The sequence below is a fragment of the Leiobunum rupestre genome, chromosome 3, assembly GCF_980474605.1.
Source record: "Leiobunum rupestre chromosome 3, qqLeiRupe1.1.hap1, whole genome shotgun sequence".
Classification (NCBI taxonomy): Eukaryota; Metazoa; Arthropoda; class Arachnida; order Opiliones; family Sclerosomatidae; genus Leiobunum; species Leiobunum rupestre.
Window position 1 is genome coordinate 48631114 of NC_143386.1, and position 16123 is coordinate 48647236.

The 16123-nt window shown below is 35.5% G+C and overlaps 1 protein-coding gene across 4 annotated transcripts; it reads left to right on the forward strand.

Moving 5' to 3' along the window:
• Window positions 1-316: 316 nt before the first annotated feature.
• Window positions 317-12107, forward strand: LOC149952446 (uncharacterized). Of its 4 annotated transcripts, none has more exons than XM_090168552.1 (10): window positions 317-434; window positions 634-674; window positions 738-782; window positions 852-890; window positions 2275-2469; window positions 2544-2632; window positions 3071-3123; window positions 3741-4258; window positions 4914-4973; window positions 9403-12107. In XM_090168552.1, exons 2-10 carry the CDS (start codon window positions 653-655, stop codon window positions 9411-9413), a joined length of 1032 nt encoding a protein of 343 aa, XP_090024678.1. In that variant the 5' UTR covers window positions 317-434; window positions 634-652; the 3' UTR covers window positions 9414-12107. The 4 variants fall into 4 exon arrangements, with proteins under 4 accessions (XP_090024678.1, XP_090024675.1, XP_090024677.1 ...); XM_090168549.1 differs by lacking the exon at window positions 9403-12107 and adding an exon at window positions 5651-5853; XM_090168551.1 differs by lacking the exon at window positions 9403-12107 and adding an exon at window positions 5651-5853 and having other exon boundaries at window positions 2275-2457.
• Window positions 12108-16123: the final 4016 nt, after the last annotated feature.

The following is a 16123-nucleotide window of genomic DNA, read 5'->3' on the forward strand; positions in this document are numbered from 1 at the left end:
TTAGAAATCAACTGGTTGAGGTGCATCATGTAGCGATTTAGAGAAGTTCTATATAATTAATACCACGATTTTTTTTAAATTTGGAGCCATAAATAATCTATAGCTAAATTATAAAACATGTAGAATATTAAAGGTTTATCGAAAATGACGCATTATTTATATGCAATTGAATTGCGCGCTTTCTTTCAACAACCAATCTAACTTCTTTCGTAATCATTGGTCACCAACCGCTGCCTTCTAAATTTAGTAGGTGGCAGTGCACCAACCTTTCCATTTTCATTGATTTTTGGACGCGCCCGCTGCGGAGTATATTTTAAGGCGCCATTTTACCGGCCTTTTTTGTTCTTTGTTCTCGTGGTCGTTGCGGTCCTGTTTAGCTATTTAATGGTCTTTTACAATTAAATATACAGTGTTGCTAACCATAATTAATTACAGTAAGTGTAAATATTTTTGAACTAAGTAACCCTTTAAGATATATCTAGCTACATCTTACTATATTTTGTGATACAAAGTACGTTTACTCCTTTAGCCATCTGCTTAAGCCTTTGTTACAGAATTTAAAAATATTACATAATGACTGCATGTAGGAAATTAGTTTTTAGCGAGTTTTTAGTTAGCATTTGTCTATTTTAGGTTCTGATCTTAAATAATCATGGATACTAGACCACCAAGAGGTATAATTAAAACTTTATTATTTTAGCTATCATTTCAGAGTTCTAAAACTTAATTTTTAATAGGTACGGGACCAAGAGGTAGAGGAGTTAGAGGTCGAGGAGGTCCTGGTAGGATTTCAAACATAATAATGTAATAAAATTATTTGGTGTATTGTTTAATAAAAAATATTTTTATAGGTGGACCGCCTGGCCCACCAAGAGGACGTGGAATGGCAGGTACATATAACACTTTTCCGTTACATTAGCTTGTGTCATCGTGAATTAATAATATTCTTGCAGCTTATTAGATATAGCATCTCGAAGGTGAAAGAGCGACTCAAGCACTGTATAGCACTTTCTTGAATGAAGCTTTTATTGCTTGGCAGGTTTGCAAAAAAACCGCTTTTTAAAAATGAACAGCTAGTATGGTTTTAACTGGCTAAAACCTCGGTTAGTGGCAGGATAAAAAACTAAAAAAAAACAAAATCAGGCCTAGTGTAGAAGTATTTAGCAGACAACCCAAAGTAGAAATTTCTTTTCTTTTGACCTGCCCATCAAGTTCTGCAGATCTTGAAAGAATATTTTCTGTTTGCCTTAGTTGGGACCAGGTTAAGGAATAGGCTAGAGTATAAAAAAGGGGGAAAAGTTAGCTTAAATTTACACATATTTACCAGTGGCGGACTGGCCATAGAGTTAACCTGCCCGATGGCAGTTGGGCCCCACGGACCGTTCATGAAGTTTGCCCCTCAAACATGATAGAGTTATAGTTGTTAAAGCTGAGGCCCTTTGTCTTCTGGCAGCCCAAAATATTAGACCCAGTCCGCCACTGATATTTAAACCTTAAGGTAAAGCTAGATGTAGATGTTTTAACTGGTGATGTTTTTCATATTTAATTAGAAATAGTATTTAGTTTGTTTTCACAGCTTTTCATTTTTAACCATGGTTTTTTTCTTAGTGGTTAAAACCAGTACGGCTGGTTCTTGCCAACCCTGTTGCTTGAATGTCAAACCACTCTTGCGGTATCCTCCTTTTTGAGCAATCCCCTAGAATGCCTTAATAAAAGTAGTATTGCTATATCTAGGAAGCTTAGATTATTAATCCAAGGTGTTACTTGGAGATTACCAAAGTATTTTTTTTGGCGTGGTAAGGGCTAAATTTACTTTTGATGACCCCCCATAGCTTTTCTAATGAGTGTAGTTTAAATCTGATGTGGCACGATGTCACCCATACTTTTTTTCTAGTGATGAGGCTGAAACCGATATCGTTGGTTCGTGTTTAATTTGCTAATATATTGGAAAATATTGCCATCGGTAAAAATCAGTTAGATATCGGTATTGGTTAAATTACGATATCGGCCAACACTAATTTTTCTTAGATACTTGTCCATAATTCTAATAAAATTATGATTTTTGTCTATATGACAGATAACAAATAATGTTTTTCCCTTTATGCTTACTTTTCTAGTCTTATTGTAATATCAGCGATTTTGACTATATGACATTACATTATAGATAAGTGTTTTTCCTCTAGATGATGGTCTCAATAGAGTTTTACTTTAGTATTATTTCTTTTAAAATACGCGCTTTTACATTGTATTATTTAATACCATTTTGCTCTACAGGTCCACCAAGAGGCGCACCTAGAGGAAGGGTTCCACCTGGGGGACCGGGTAGATTTCCAGGCAGTAGAGGCCCAAGCAGAGGAATGCCTGGCTTTGGGCGAGGGGGCCCTGGACGAGGAGGGCCTGGCATTAGAGGTCCTGGAAGAGGTGGACCGGGAATGCGAGGCCCACGAGGAAGAGGAGGTAATAATTACTGTAATATATTAAAATATTCCCTAATTCACTAGATTATTATTGGTATAAAATGTATTACCGGTCTTTTTAAATAGATGGGAGAGGAAGAGGAGCTCCTATGGGCCGAGGTGGACCAATGGGTCATCCACCACCGGGTGGCATGCCAGGGGGACCACCAACAAAGGTATAGTTAATTTTAATTTTTAATAATAATAAAATTTAATAGGACTTTGTGTTATCAACAATACAAACATTGGGTTGAGTGAATGTGTATTGTATTGACTGACCAATGAGCTAGTTTCTTTCGGGGTTCAAAATGGCAATTTTATGGTAGTCAAATCGTTGGATATAGGCCTCATGGTGTGTTATTTTAATCCATTGATTGATTACTGTTAAAATTTATTTTTGATTGTTAACAAATAGTAAGGGAATCGCGAAATAATTACTATAAATCAGAAATTTGTTGAAAATTTAATAATTAAAAAAAAAATTCATATGGGAGCTTTTTTCTTACGTTACAATCTTAGGTGCTCTTGCTCTTAAAAATATCGGGGAACACTTGAAAATGTTAAATTAAATTTAACTACTTATATGTATTAAATATTAAAAATATTTTATGTAGAGACCAAGATGGGAAAGTGAACCACCGTATCCAGAACCTTATTCTAATGGAGCGTAAGTATCATGTTCTGAGTGATTACTATTAAATTTACTAGGGGTGTGAGAGTCGTTTTTTTTTGCACTGAGTCGAGTTTGAGTTTGAAAACCCAAAAATTACTCGTTTTCAAAGCTAGAGTGCTTAAACCGTTTTGAAATTCTTAACGAGTACTTAAGAGTTCTTAATGCGTTATGAAATATTAACGATTCTTAAATTTCTTAACAAGAGTAAGCTGCTCCTATGAATGACTTTTAATGTCTAAAAAGTTGTTTGCTACAACTAAAACCAAAACTTTAAGCTGCTTAACAGCTACACAGGAAACATACGTCACATGGACCAATAGCGTGGGCAGAAAAAAATTACATCATATTTTTAAAGGAGCCAATTGACAATTGGTTGAAAATTGTCCTTTAAACTATAACATTTAAACGTAATAAACTCTTAAAAATTACCTAACAAGTTTGTACAGAATAAAGTTGGACCGTGAAAGCTCTTAAGAGTTTCGCGGCAAGGCTTGCAGAGTTTCGAGCAGAGTAGTTTAGAGTACTCTATTAAAACAGTGCTTGCACACCCCTAAAATTTACTGAGGATAAATAATTTATTCCAAACACTTCTCTCTCTATACATAATGCAGTCCACCAGATTACAGACCTTACGGTGGAGACTACCCACCACCTCCAGCTCAATATGCAGATCCGTACGGAGCACCACCAAGAGACATGGGAGGATATAGTGCCAATGGTGCGCAATCTGGACCCAGTTTGATGCATGGTGGCTACGACAGCGCACCACCTCCGCAGCCAGATTATTACTCTAAAGGACCAGACAGACCAGATTATTCTACAAGCAGTCAACCACCCAGGACTGACTACTCTAGTGGTCCTCCCCGAACAGATTACAGCAGGGCTGATTACGGCAGTGTTCAAAGTGCTGGACCTCCAAGTTCGAGACCGGAGTATTCTTCAGTTCCAAGAACAGACTATGCTGCTCCAGCTCGACAAGATTACAGTTCAAGAGCGCCTGAATATGGTGCACCATCTGGAGCAAGGACCGACTATTCAAGTAGTACAGCCTCGGCCTACGGAACATCATCGTATCCCGCCACTGCCTATACTGATGACAGAGGATATGGAAGAAGCGACGCTTATGCAGGTACTGACCAACTTAAGGCCAAAGGGTACTTTGATAAGGGCTTTATAGTACATATCTTGACTCAATGCTAGTTTTGTGCTAATCTAGTCTATAGCTCTCATTTGGGGATATACCTTAGGTACATTATAACAGAAATATATTATCCATCTCTTGGAGAGAAGGATCCGTTTCTTTGTATTTATTCGCTTGAAATTTATCTGCACAGCTTCTTGCTGATTTTTCAAAATACCTTTGAAGAAAAATTAGCACATGTAGAAGTACATTAATTAGTTACTTACAAATACTATTACATTCTGAAAATAGTTTATGAATGTCCCTATGCAGTTTATTTACGGTTTTACAGCGTTATTTAGCTGTGATATGGTGTACACATTCGCGTTTAAGCTGAAAAATTGCGGCCCCTGGAAGGTACACGTTTCATTTTGTAAATTAGATGGATGCTTGTAGTTAAAGTAAATTAAATTTGCAATTGTTAAAGCTTTTGTTAAAATGAGTGTTTTCTATATGCGTAAATTAGTTAAGAGTGCAAATACAAAAATGTGTTCCACTGGAATTTGAGCTTAAGCATGCGAAAGCCATTATACCCTTCTTAACTTTAGTAAAAGTTTGAAAGTTTTGTGTTCTAACGTAATTTTTTTCTTGTTTCACTGTGCAGATAGCCGAAGTAGTTATAGTAGTTATAATGCTAGTGTGGATGCTTATGGAAAGGATTATGGTAAGTGATTTTTGTGTTTTTATATCGCTTTTCTTGCCTCCCGTGTGGTTTTGTCTTTCATTTAGGCTTACTTTTCATGTTAAATCTGTGAAAAAAGTACTAGATGTAATATTAGCATTTTGGGGCTGTTAATTAGGAGTAAATATTTTCAAAGCCAGTTTTAAATATTATATGTGCTCAAAATTGATTTGAAATATAAAAGAGCATTTTAATACTGGATGAACCACCATTAAGGGTAATGTTAGATAATAGTACCAAAATAAATTAAATTTGCTTGAAATACTAATGCAGAAAAATTTAATGGCTTTAATTAAGCTAAATATATTATAATTACAATAAAAGGGAAATTGTAACCGAAGAATTGGGCCCTTAAATTTCAAAAAATTATTCCTATAGAAAAGAAACAAACCATATAAGATGGTATTTAAAAGAAAATATAAAAATTTCGTAACTTAATTTAAATAATTCCACTGGGGAAAATAAGTAACAGTGAGAAAAAAGTATATAAATCATTAAATATTAAAGTTTTTAATTTAAGAATGAAAGAAATATTTGGGTTTTGGTGAACTAAATAGGCCTGGTAACTTTTCTCAACATAGAAAAAAAGCTCTAATCTATCAGAAAAAATAAATGAAACGGGACACCTCCGGTGTTTTTCCAAACCCATTCATTTGTAGGTGGCGCAAGACCAGTTAGCGACGAACGATACAGCTACGACTCTTACAGTGCCGCTGCCGGTACCGGGGCCCCTGCTTACGGGCAAGGGACACGGGACCCTTACTCAAGCAGTACACATAGTTCGTCTGCTTACGCTCAGCCATCTAGATACGCATCTGGGGGCCCTGCCCCCTCCTTTTATTGAAATACTTCCCAGTCCACTCTCATTAAAGTATAAATATTTAACAGATATTTGGTTTATACGTATGTGGTTTTTCCAATCATCTGCTTTCATTCTGATAAAATTGGAATTTGAAACAATTTTGACACAAGGAGAATTATTTTTAGGCCTCGTGAAATAATTCCCCTTTATAGCTATTTTAGGGTTTCTAATCTTGGATGCATAGATCCTTTTTTAATTTTAAATACATTCACTCTGTATCTTGATCTTCCAAATTAACTTAAGGAATGAGAACTATCAAAATGTTTTATAGGGAAAATGATTCTGAATGAAGAAGCTAGTTCTTAGATTTTATAGTAAAAATCTGAAATTCATATTTTTTTTAAAAATTGGTAATTTTTAGCCATAAATCTGTCTCGCATAATTAAACCATTTTGGTTTTTGGTCCTTTTCCTTTGTAGGTATTTAAAAGTCGTGTTATATATTAGTCAGAAAGGTCAAATATATTTCAAAGAAATAATCATATCCCCTTGAATATCACTTGCTTTATACCGTTTAATTTTTTTAAATTACAAACCTGTATATTTTACAACATCTCTGGGGAATGCTTGAGTTTTAATTACAATTCTCCCTTAAATTTCCCATTGGGTATGGGAAATATCTTTCGCTGTAATTGTAAATATGTTAAGTGGACATATCGGTTTGAAAACGTATTTGGCTAAAACTAAAAGAATAAAGTAATCTTTATTCCCCTTTTTCATTAAGGCACTCGTCGTTATTGAGAAAAGAATATTAATATTTTGTCTAGAGAGCCTTAAAGTTTAGTGCTTAATGTTGTCAAAAACAGTTTTGAAGTTAAAAATCTGTTTTAATCAGAATGAAGACTTATGAGTACATTTCTTTTTTTAAAAAAATAACGATCTTCATGTGTAACTTACCTCTTGATTATTGACAATAAATGGTCTTTGAATGAGGTGAATTTTTAATAAATAGAATTACATGTATTTCTATGCAACAAGTAAATCAAACAAAATCAAAAAACAACAAAGAACCGAAATTGTAAATAAAAAATCGTAAATCATATACCCTCACAATGGTATTAATATGAAAAAACTAAATTTTTTTTTCAAACTCCCAAAAACTTTAAATGTACTTATTTAATTTATTTTTAAATTACTATTTAAAAAAAACCCTGAATTGATTTTTAACCTTTTCAATGATTTAGTTTGAAAGTAATCCATAAGTAAAATCAGCTCTTTTTTGGAGTATTATGCCCAGGTAGGCCTTGTATCATTCATATTATAAAAAATGTCTATATAAAGAACAGTGTTTAAAAAATATTATACATTGAGGGAGATACACTAAATTTTTTTTTCAAATAACAGTGGTTATGTGCCATTTAGAAAGTAATTTTAAATTCGAAATTTTTGGTATTTTTTACAATTTTCTGCCTTTTCTATTGTTTTGCCTTTACTTCCTAACACTCAAAGTTTTAGGTAAAGTTAAGTCAACAGCACCTTGTGGATAAAAATGTTTCTTCAACCAAGACTTGTGCCCAAAAGTTGATTGACCCCTATATTATTAAAAAAAATTGTGAAAAAATAAATCTCCAAAGAAAAATAAAACTGCAATTTAAGTAATATGCGAAAAATACGAAAAACTACCCCTTCCAAAAAAATGTATTATATACATAACGTTATGTTAATCTTCGTTTTCTGTGATGATGAAAACTATAAAAGGTTTACAATAAACCTAAACCCCAAATATGGAGTCTAAAAATAAGCAGGTATGTGAATTATCAAATTTCCCAATTTTTTGTGTTCAAATTCATTTTGAAGGGAAATTCAAAAGGTTCCTATAACTAAAACCTTGAAACGAATGGATTAAAAAAATACAAAGAATCATAATTTTTATAACTACACTTAACAACAAAAGTTTAAAAAATCTTATTTATTTTACTAAGTTTTACTTGTTAATATAAAACATCCCCCCTTTTAGAACTATAGAAAATTTCACTTCCTTTTTATCAAAACTGCCTTGACCTTAATTTGGAATAACCTTGGATAAGTATTTTTTTTGGGTTAATGAAGCTGTTTTTTTATTTCTTCGAAAGCTTCCATAAAAATGTTCCCGTATTTTTAGATAATCTTATCTTGTAATGATATAAATGTCATCTTCAGACCACAGTTACGAAACTTTTCCAAGCCGGATTTGGATTCAATATTGAGTTAAAACTTGAAATTACTCTCCCCCTTCCCCCTCCGAAGAAAAATATAAATTTTAAAAATTCACTAAATCTAGATTTTATCTGGCGTTATCAAAGGATATTTTGATTTACGCAAAAGGTATCATACTTATTATTTTCTCATTAAATAGAATGAAACAAAACAATCCATCTTTCAATTGCAATGTCAAATGTTTTGAAAACAATTTTAAGTGTTTCGTTAGGATTGACCCAGATATAAAAGTCCCGTTGGGTGTTTGAAAGAATGCCAATAGGTATTCCTAAACACCCTAGTTCAGGGATGGCCAACACGCGGGACGCTTGTGGTCCGCCGTGTTTAAAATTGTAAAAGTACTATATTTTTAACTTTAAGACATTTTGAATTCCGATTTTCAAATGTAGAAAACAGCAGCATCGTAGCCTTGAATTTTCCCCTCTCGATAATTTAAAACAAAATCCTTATTTCTCACCCCGTTTTTGAATTTTTTTTATTGCGTTGTCTGCTTCTCTGTATGCTACGATGTTACTTCCGCCGTATAGTACCGTACGCGAAAAAATATTGTTCGTTGAAGGATAGCGGAATTTTCAGAAATGGCTTTTCCATCCAGAAAAAGGACGATTAGAGATGAAAATCATACTTTTTAAGAAAAAATGGACTGAAAAGTTTCATTTGGTTTTGGTAAGAGACATATTTAAATTTTAAACTTGTGACCCAAAACATTTATAATTTGGCCACCCCTGAAATTACTTTTTAATACATTCAGTTTTAAATGCTAATAAATATCCGTGGGAACTGAAAAACAAATTAGCACCTTAACCTAATTTTAAAAAGGGAAAGATTTCCTTTCTAACGACATTTAATTTGTCAAACTTTCCCATATATCCTCATTAAATTAGATCATAATATATTTATGAGGAAACCTAACCTCCGGGATATATAATTGATGCGACTATCAATTTAAATTTCTATAAATTGCTGAAGGGAAGAAAAAACTGGCTCTTTAAGTTTTTTTATTTAATTATGAGAATAATGATTATATACAAAGTAATTAATGCGATGAAAATGACTTAAAAACGAAGTGGCCACGTTTAAAAAATGATCTTCCCGAGAGGCTAACGCGTTTCCTAAAGCTAAAACAATGGCACCGAAAGTATTTTTTTATAGAATTTTGGCTTCTATTTAAATCCTTTTAGGCGCGGGTAAATGTAGGCAACGAAGTAGTGCCCTTGACATGTCCTTGAAGTGATTGTTAATCCACATTGTCCATTTTTGTTTGATTAACGTATTTCAGGAACACTAGCCAAATGCGAATAAACGATCACGCCACTGGTGTTTCTAATTAGGTTTCATTCTATCTTCCTTACAGCCATCTCCTGAAAATCGTATCGCGATTGCCGGTTCTTGGATTGACGTACATCGGGTACCACGCGGTCTCCTGTGGTACCCCTAGGTTCTTTCGTAAGTCAGGTAAATTAAGGCTCGCGTCAGTTCTTCTTGAAGTTGAGATCTTCCTGATCCGGTGGGATCGGTACACCGGTAAGATGGGGTGCCTGGAGGGCTTTTTGGTGATTATATGCGGTTTTCTGATGGCGCGAAGACTCGAACTCGAAGGGTCTAGCTGAATGGTCACGCCGGCCGAATTCTGGTTGTCAGTACCAGGTTCGTTTGTCCTAATTGTCACTCGAAACCCGTGTTCGTCGGCGATGTAGTCTACCTGTGTAGAAAGGGTTTCAGTATCAAGATAATATTTGGGGTTTCTTCGAGTAATGGATCCGAATTTCTGGATTTTTGAGTAACACCTAAATTTTAATTTTTGAACACTTGTAAATGTCCCTCGATTTAGTTTCTGATGCGGATAAATTCGCGCTCTTAAAATTTTAAATTCAGACCCTATAAGCTAAGTCCTCCGAATCAAGTCCAAAAACCTTTTTTGACCCAAGAAACAGAATAGAGTTCAGATGGTCTTCGTATATTCAAATATATTTGTCACTGGTTGTCCCTATGACCAATATTTCGCTCCTTTTTATCCAGAAAGGACCACGGAGACAGAAAAATTCGATAGTGACGTAGTTGATCCCTCGAATTGGTTTAAAATTTGGGCTAACTTTGGTTTGTTATGTTACATCAAAAAGACTCCGGGTGACCACACTAACTATATTATATATTCAACGTCTTCCTATAATTAGTCTACTTTTCTTGAGTTTCTTCCTACTTTTCCAGTTTCCGTTACTCAATTTTAATTTGGACTGTAATATAAAAAAATCTACAAAGTTTAAATTAATTTCTTCCAAAATTATCAGTATTTTCGATAAACTATTTAACCTAACAACTATTTAAAAACCATTCGTTTTCAATTAAATATTTGAAACTGATTTCGTGGTCGCCCTAAATTCCAACTAGTACTTACATGACGGTAAATTCCCAGGGCGTCTTTATATCCGTAGGAACCTCTTTTAGAACCATTCGGTCCCCCTTCTTCTTGGCGCCACTGTTGACTTCCCAAGCCGTGGTGGTAATCGCCATCGTCGCTGAATTCGTATCCAAACTTATACGGCGGTGCTTCGACGTACTAATTAAATCGTAAACCGTGACAAGTTGCTTTTTATCAAAAATAAGAGCAAAAATTAATAATGAAAAAAGATATGTTAATCGTACAGATTGCGTTTCGGGACTCTTTGGTAGCTTGAGTAGCAGATCGGGGTGCACGTCGTGGACCACCAATTTCGGCGGTGGCTTCGCGTAAATTTGAACCCTTCGGGATTCGCTAGTATCGCCGAAGTCGTGGTCCATCACGTCGTAGTCAGTTTCCGTCGGCTTATCTCTGGATCCGGCGATGGGTACCCATCTGCCATTGCCCAAGGAAACCGCCCTAGCTTGACCTTTCTTCGCTCTGGCCAACGCGATAAGCAGCCACAAAAACACCAGTATTTTCTACGTTAAATCAAATGAAGCGAAATGGTATAGGCGTTGATACTAAAAATTGCATTTCGGAGTTTGAGCCACACTCACTTTTATCATGTTTTGGAAATAATCCCTCAGAGCCGTGGTGAAAACGCGAAGATGATTCCTGTATGAATGTTTCGTTGAAAAACAAAGCCCCTTACTTTATATAGGTTGCATTTCTTCCCCATTTTCATTCGTAGATTTCACTTCCCCGAAACAGTTCGTCATATTTTTAATAATATCCTTTTCCCACGGAATCCGGCCCGCCCTTTATTACCTTTCGCGATATCTTTCCTTTTGATCTCCTCGAAGATGATGGGTTTATTTTGGAGGATGGATAAGTGGCAATTTTTGAAGAGCAGATCCTACTCTCGCGAGTGGAAATATGTTAATTTATTTTGATCAATGCCCTTTGTAATTAGGGGGGTTAAATTCTGATATTGGTCTAGTTTGAAAATAGTACGATACACGCCGTTCTCAATTTTAATTAATGTATCATCATTGTATCATTTATTCAATTATTGAGTTAGTAACCCTACAATTATTCAAATTGCGCCTTGGGATCCTTTCTTTTAATGCACGAGGATAAATATTTATTATTCTATCATTGTGGAAAATTAGGGGCCGATGAATATAAACAATCGAAGTGGTGTGAATTGAGCGACTTAATACTAAACTTATACCCCCCCCCCCCCCCCCAAAATTAAAATTTTCCATTGAATAGCTACGGGTCAACTTGGTTTCTACCGAGAGCTCAATTGAGGTATGGTCACAAGGTTATCTCGAAATTTCCTATAGTATTTTTGATCGACCCAAAGGGGTTCAACATTGTCCGCTCCCTCCTTTGACTTTTGACATTTTTGGCGCTGCTTAGTAGTTTATTTCAAATTATTATTTTTTTTTTTCAAATTCAAAATTTTTTATTTGATGAACAAAATATTGGTCAGCTACAGTGCGATATGGCCAAGTCTTAAAAGAAGGTAATCCCTAAAATAGTCGGGGTATTCCGTGAAGAACGCGTTGTAGTTTGTATTCCTTTTAACTTTTTGGAAGGGTCCTCGGGGGTAAGGTAGTGTAATATTTGTTATCGTGTAATACTATCATTAACTTTCGAATCAATAAAGGCTTTTATATCTGTATGGGTGTGGTTTTATTCCTAACGAAGTCAGTACGGAACGAAAGATTCTTAATTTCAGCTTTGCAAGTGCATGGATTATCTAGCTTTGTTTCAGTGGCTAAATTGAAGGCTACAATATTTTATGTTATCAGAATTATTACCATAAGTTGTTGTTTCGTATCTTTTTGTTATTATATAAGCCTATTCTCTAAATGGTCATTCTGTAGCCGAAACATTTTTCTTGTTCCCCCAAATTTCAATGGATCGAATTGTTTTAACGGGTAATGTTGCCTGCCGGCAATGGATGATGAACCATGAAATGATGATTTTCGAAGAAGAAATCTTAATTTTAGGAAGGCTGTTTATTTAGTCTCATTTCGAAGGTCATATAAATTTGATTTAAATGTAGAAAAATTGAGTTAGGGAGCGACATCCATTATAAGAGTACAGGTAGCCCACGATTATGGAAGAGGAAACTAAAAGGTTTATTCTATAGATCTTGTCGTTATCAGTTAGATTATGGACGAATTTCCGGGCCAAAACACCTGATACCTTATTTGTGGCGCAGAGTTTAAAACAAATCCACCTATCTGGCATATAATAGGTGGTTTTTTTCGCTTGTCCGAGGACAAAAAGTACACTTTTTAGCCTAAAACGTTTTTTTCGCCTGTTCTCGGGGTAAGATTTACCCTGTCCCGAATTTTGTTCGCTTGTACCAGAGCTCTAAGGTTACACTTTTTACTCCTCCTCGAAAGGAGGTGTAGAGGGAGTAATCTAGCTTTGTCGTCTGCTTAAACGAAAACATGACTCGTTTAGACCTCTTCACATGAGGCAAGCTTTTTGTAAATAACCTTTAACCTTTAACTACTCCCTTCTTACTCCAACTCATTTTTTTCCTCAAGACATATTGAAGTAAAATGACGTCATATGGCTACACTTTTTAACCTGCTCAAAAAACCCAGAACAGGCGAAAAAAAACCACCTAGTAAAGCACTGGCTTTCTAAAAAGGTGAATATTTGAAGAGTTCCGGCACTGGTACTAGAATTATCTTTTTGATTAATCCGTTACTGTTTTGAAAGCGTACAATCAAAAAGGTGGTCTTTTTAGGGTATCATCACCTGGCATTTCCCAAGTCTGGTAACGGCAATAGAAATAAAATGATCATTCAACCTTGCAGGAATAAAGTGGTCATGTGTCAATTTTGGTTTCACCTGCGGGTTATGAGCCCTTATATCGAAATCGAGATTATTTACAATTCACACCACCTGTGTTGGAATGAAGCAACTGTAATAAAATAAACGTAGATGTCGAGAGGTATATAAAACACCGTTTCCAGGGCGGAGCTACGGCGGCTCTTAACCCGCAACTTCCACGCGTGAAACCCCAAAATCGCTTGAACTCGTTTTTATATTTTAATTGGTGACTAAACAAATATGAATTGACAAAATAAATATGAAAACTTGTAATTGGGGAGCTTACGATAAACGCAGTTAACACGTTAAAAGTAAGAACAGATCTTTTAAAGGGTCATGGAATCGGACAAGGGCGTATCCAGGATTTTATTTCAGGGGGGTTTTGAGGGAAAATTTCAAGGGGGGGTGCTGACGGGAGTCACCCCCCCCCGGTCATCAGCATTTCGGGGGGGGGAGATTGTACCCCCAAACCCCCCCTTAAATACACCCTTGGAATCGGAAACAAGGCTTGAAGATTCCAAAAGGAGGAGCTATCTGAAATTCGGGGCGAATTTTTCAAATGATTCTGTGGCCCATTAAAACTTACTAAAACCAGTATAGAATATGAAGAACGACAAAATATAACACTATTAAAGTTATATGATACTTTTTTTTACAAATTATAGTACATTCGAATCTTCAATCTATTATCGTCCACATATTAGAACACTCGACGTGCTACATTTATTTATTTTGTGAGGTTATCTACAAAGCCGCAAAGGCCGACTTATGCGTAGACATACAGAATACAATGAACAGAATATAAATTAGTCAAAAAAATAATAATATCCAGACATAATTAAAAAAAAACATTAAGGAAACAATGAACAATCAAAAAAAGTGATGAGATCGTAACAAGGTCAGGCACTAGTAGATAAATGTTCACATAATAAATAGCGAAATTTATGATAGTTAGATGGCAAAGCATTCCAAAGAATTTAAGTCGAGTAGTAGAGGCCCCGCATGGTTTACACAATTTCAAAGAATGGCGGGTGAATTATTTAACTCATTAAAGTTAAGATCCAAATTATTATAAAAGAATTTGTGTAACAGACAAAGGTTATTGATTTTATGACGCAAAGTCAACAGGCTGAATACCAAGGTATTTTAAACAAGATGGGGCAGGAAAATTTTGCAATTTACAGGGTGACCAGACTTCCTATATTTCCTATGTTTTTAATGCCTTCCTATAATTTCCTTTATTCTTACCTATTTTCCTATAATTTCACGATCTTTTGAAAATGAAAGAACTTTTTTGTACGTGTCATCATCTACTGTAAATACTGCCATTTTCGAACAAAATCTTGAAATATACGTGCTTTGTAAATCCGCTAAGTGATCCAATAATGCAAGAAAGCAGTGTACAAAACATTATCAATATTCTAGGTGATTCGAGTCAAAGTATACCGATATTATTTTTCCCATATTTTTCTTAGCCTATTTAGTTTCCTATAATTTCCTATAATTCGTCGAAATACGTTTGGTAACCATATTAGTGTTCGTAGAGAATTTGAGGCACGGATCGACAATAATACCTAAATCCCTCTCAGAGAGAGGAGAAGAGAGTGGGACACTCTTAATGTAAATGTTTATACGATAATATCTACACTCAATGATTTATAGTTCGTTAAACCGTCTTATATAAGCCCAGTAGCCTTCTGGGACGTCCCTTCGGGCAGGAATCCATACCTCTACTTGGAATGCTTATCCTGCGTATGGTAAGATCATTCTGACGGCTTTGGCCCCGCCTACGAGAGGAAAAATCCCCTCTGCGCATGCTCCCCTCTCACGTTGTGGTTTGTTAAGTTAACATAGTGACGTTCAAAAAACAGTCAGTCACAACATCGAAACGAATTAAAGGGAATAGAACTTCCAACGCGTTCATTATGGAAGACCCCATCAATTTTCTTTATTCCCTTCACAATCCGCGATTATCAGCGCCGCAGGTGTGAAAAGCCATGGGAGGCAGCGGACAATATTGGAACCCTCGGAGGGCGACGGAAATACCAGAGGTTACAATGATAATTTATATTCCCTTTAATCATTCTAAGTAGAGGCTGGATTCCTGCTTTGGGGCTTAGAGTAATGGCAGTGCTACGTCACACGACGTCAAACTTGCTTTTTCCTATTCATAAAAAATTCGAGCCCACAATGGCGGCCATGGCCAAAGCTACGGAGTGATAGGGTGAGGTTTTTGACTACCTAACCTTTTTTCGGAGAAAAATTTCAGAAAACTCCGAAAAATTAGGATAGAGTTTGCATAATCAAGGAACTCCAGCCCCGAATTCAACCCCCTCCGGTACGCCCCTAGTAGCAATGCATTTTTGGCATTTCCATTTCGAGGCTCTATATAGAAGACAGCTACGGAAAGAAATGTCATTTCTGGAGTCAATAAAAAGGTAATTTGTTGGCTATTTTCAATATCACCTCAATTAGCGTTTTAGTTTATATAAAACTAAGTAGCGGCTAACACGAGAGTTTCATAAACTACTAGATTTTCGTCTGCTAGTAGAAGCCTGCTCTTAAGCTGGTGACGTGTTTGCGTGCACAACCGGTGATAAATATATTTTTATTTTATTTATTCAAGAGAGAAACGCTCGAAAAGCCGCAAGGGCTTGTGCACGAGCTTTGTTAAAAGGAGGTAATGGTAGGTACGATGTACCGGATGTACCACTGCCCCTGCCATGGATGTACAAACCATAGAACATACAACAAAACAGTCGAATTAAATTAAAAGGGACAGAATAATACACAAAGTAAGATAAAAGAGAAAAATAACTGCAACTGATATAGA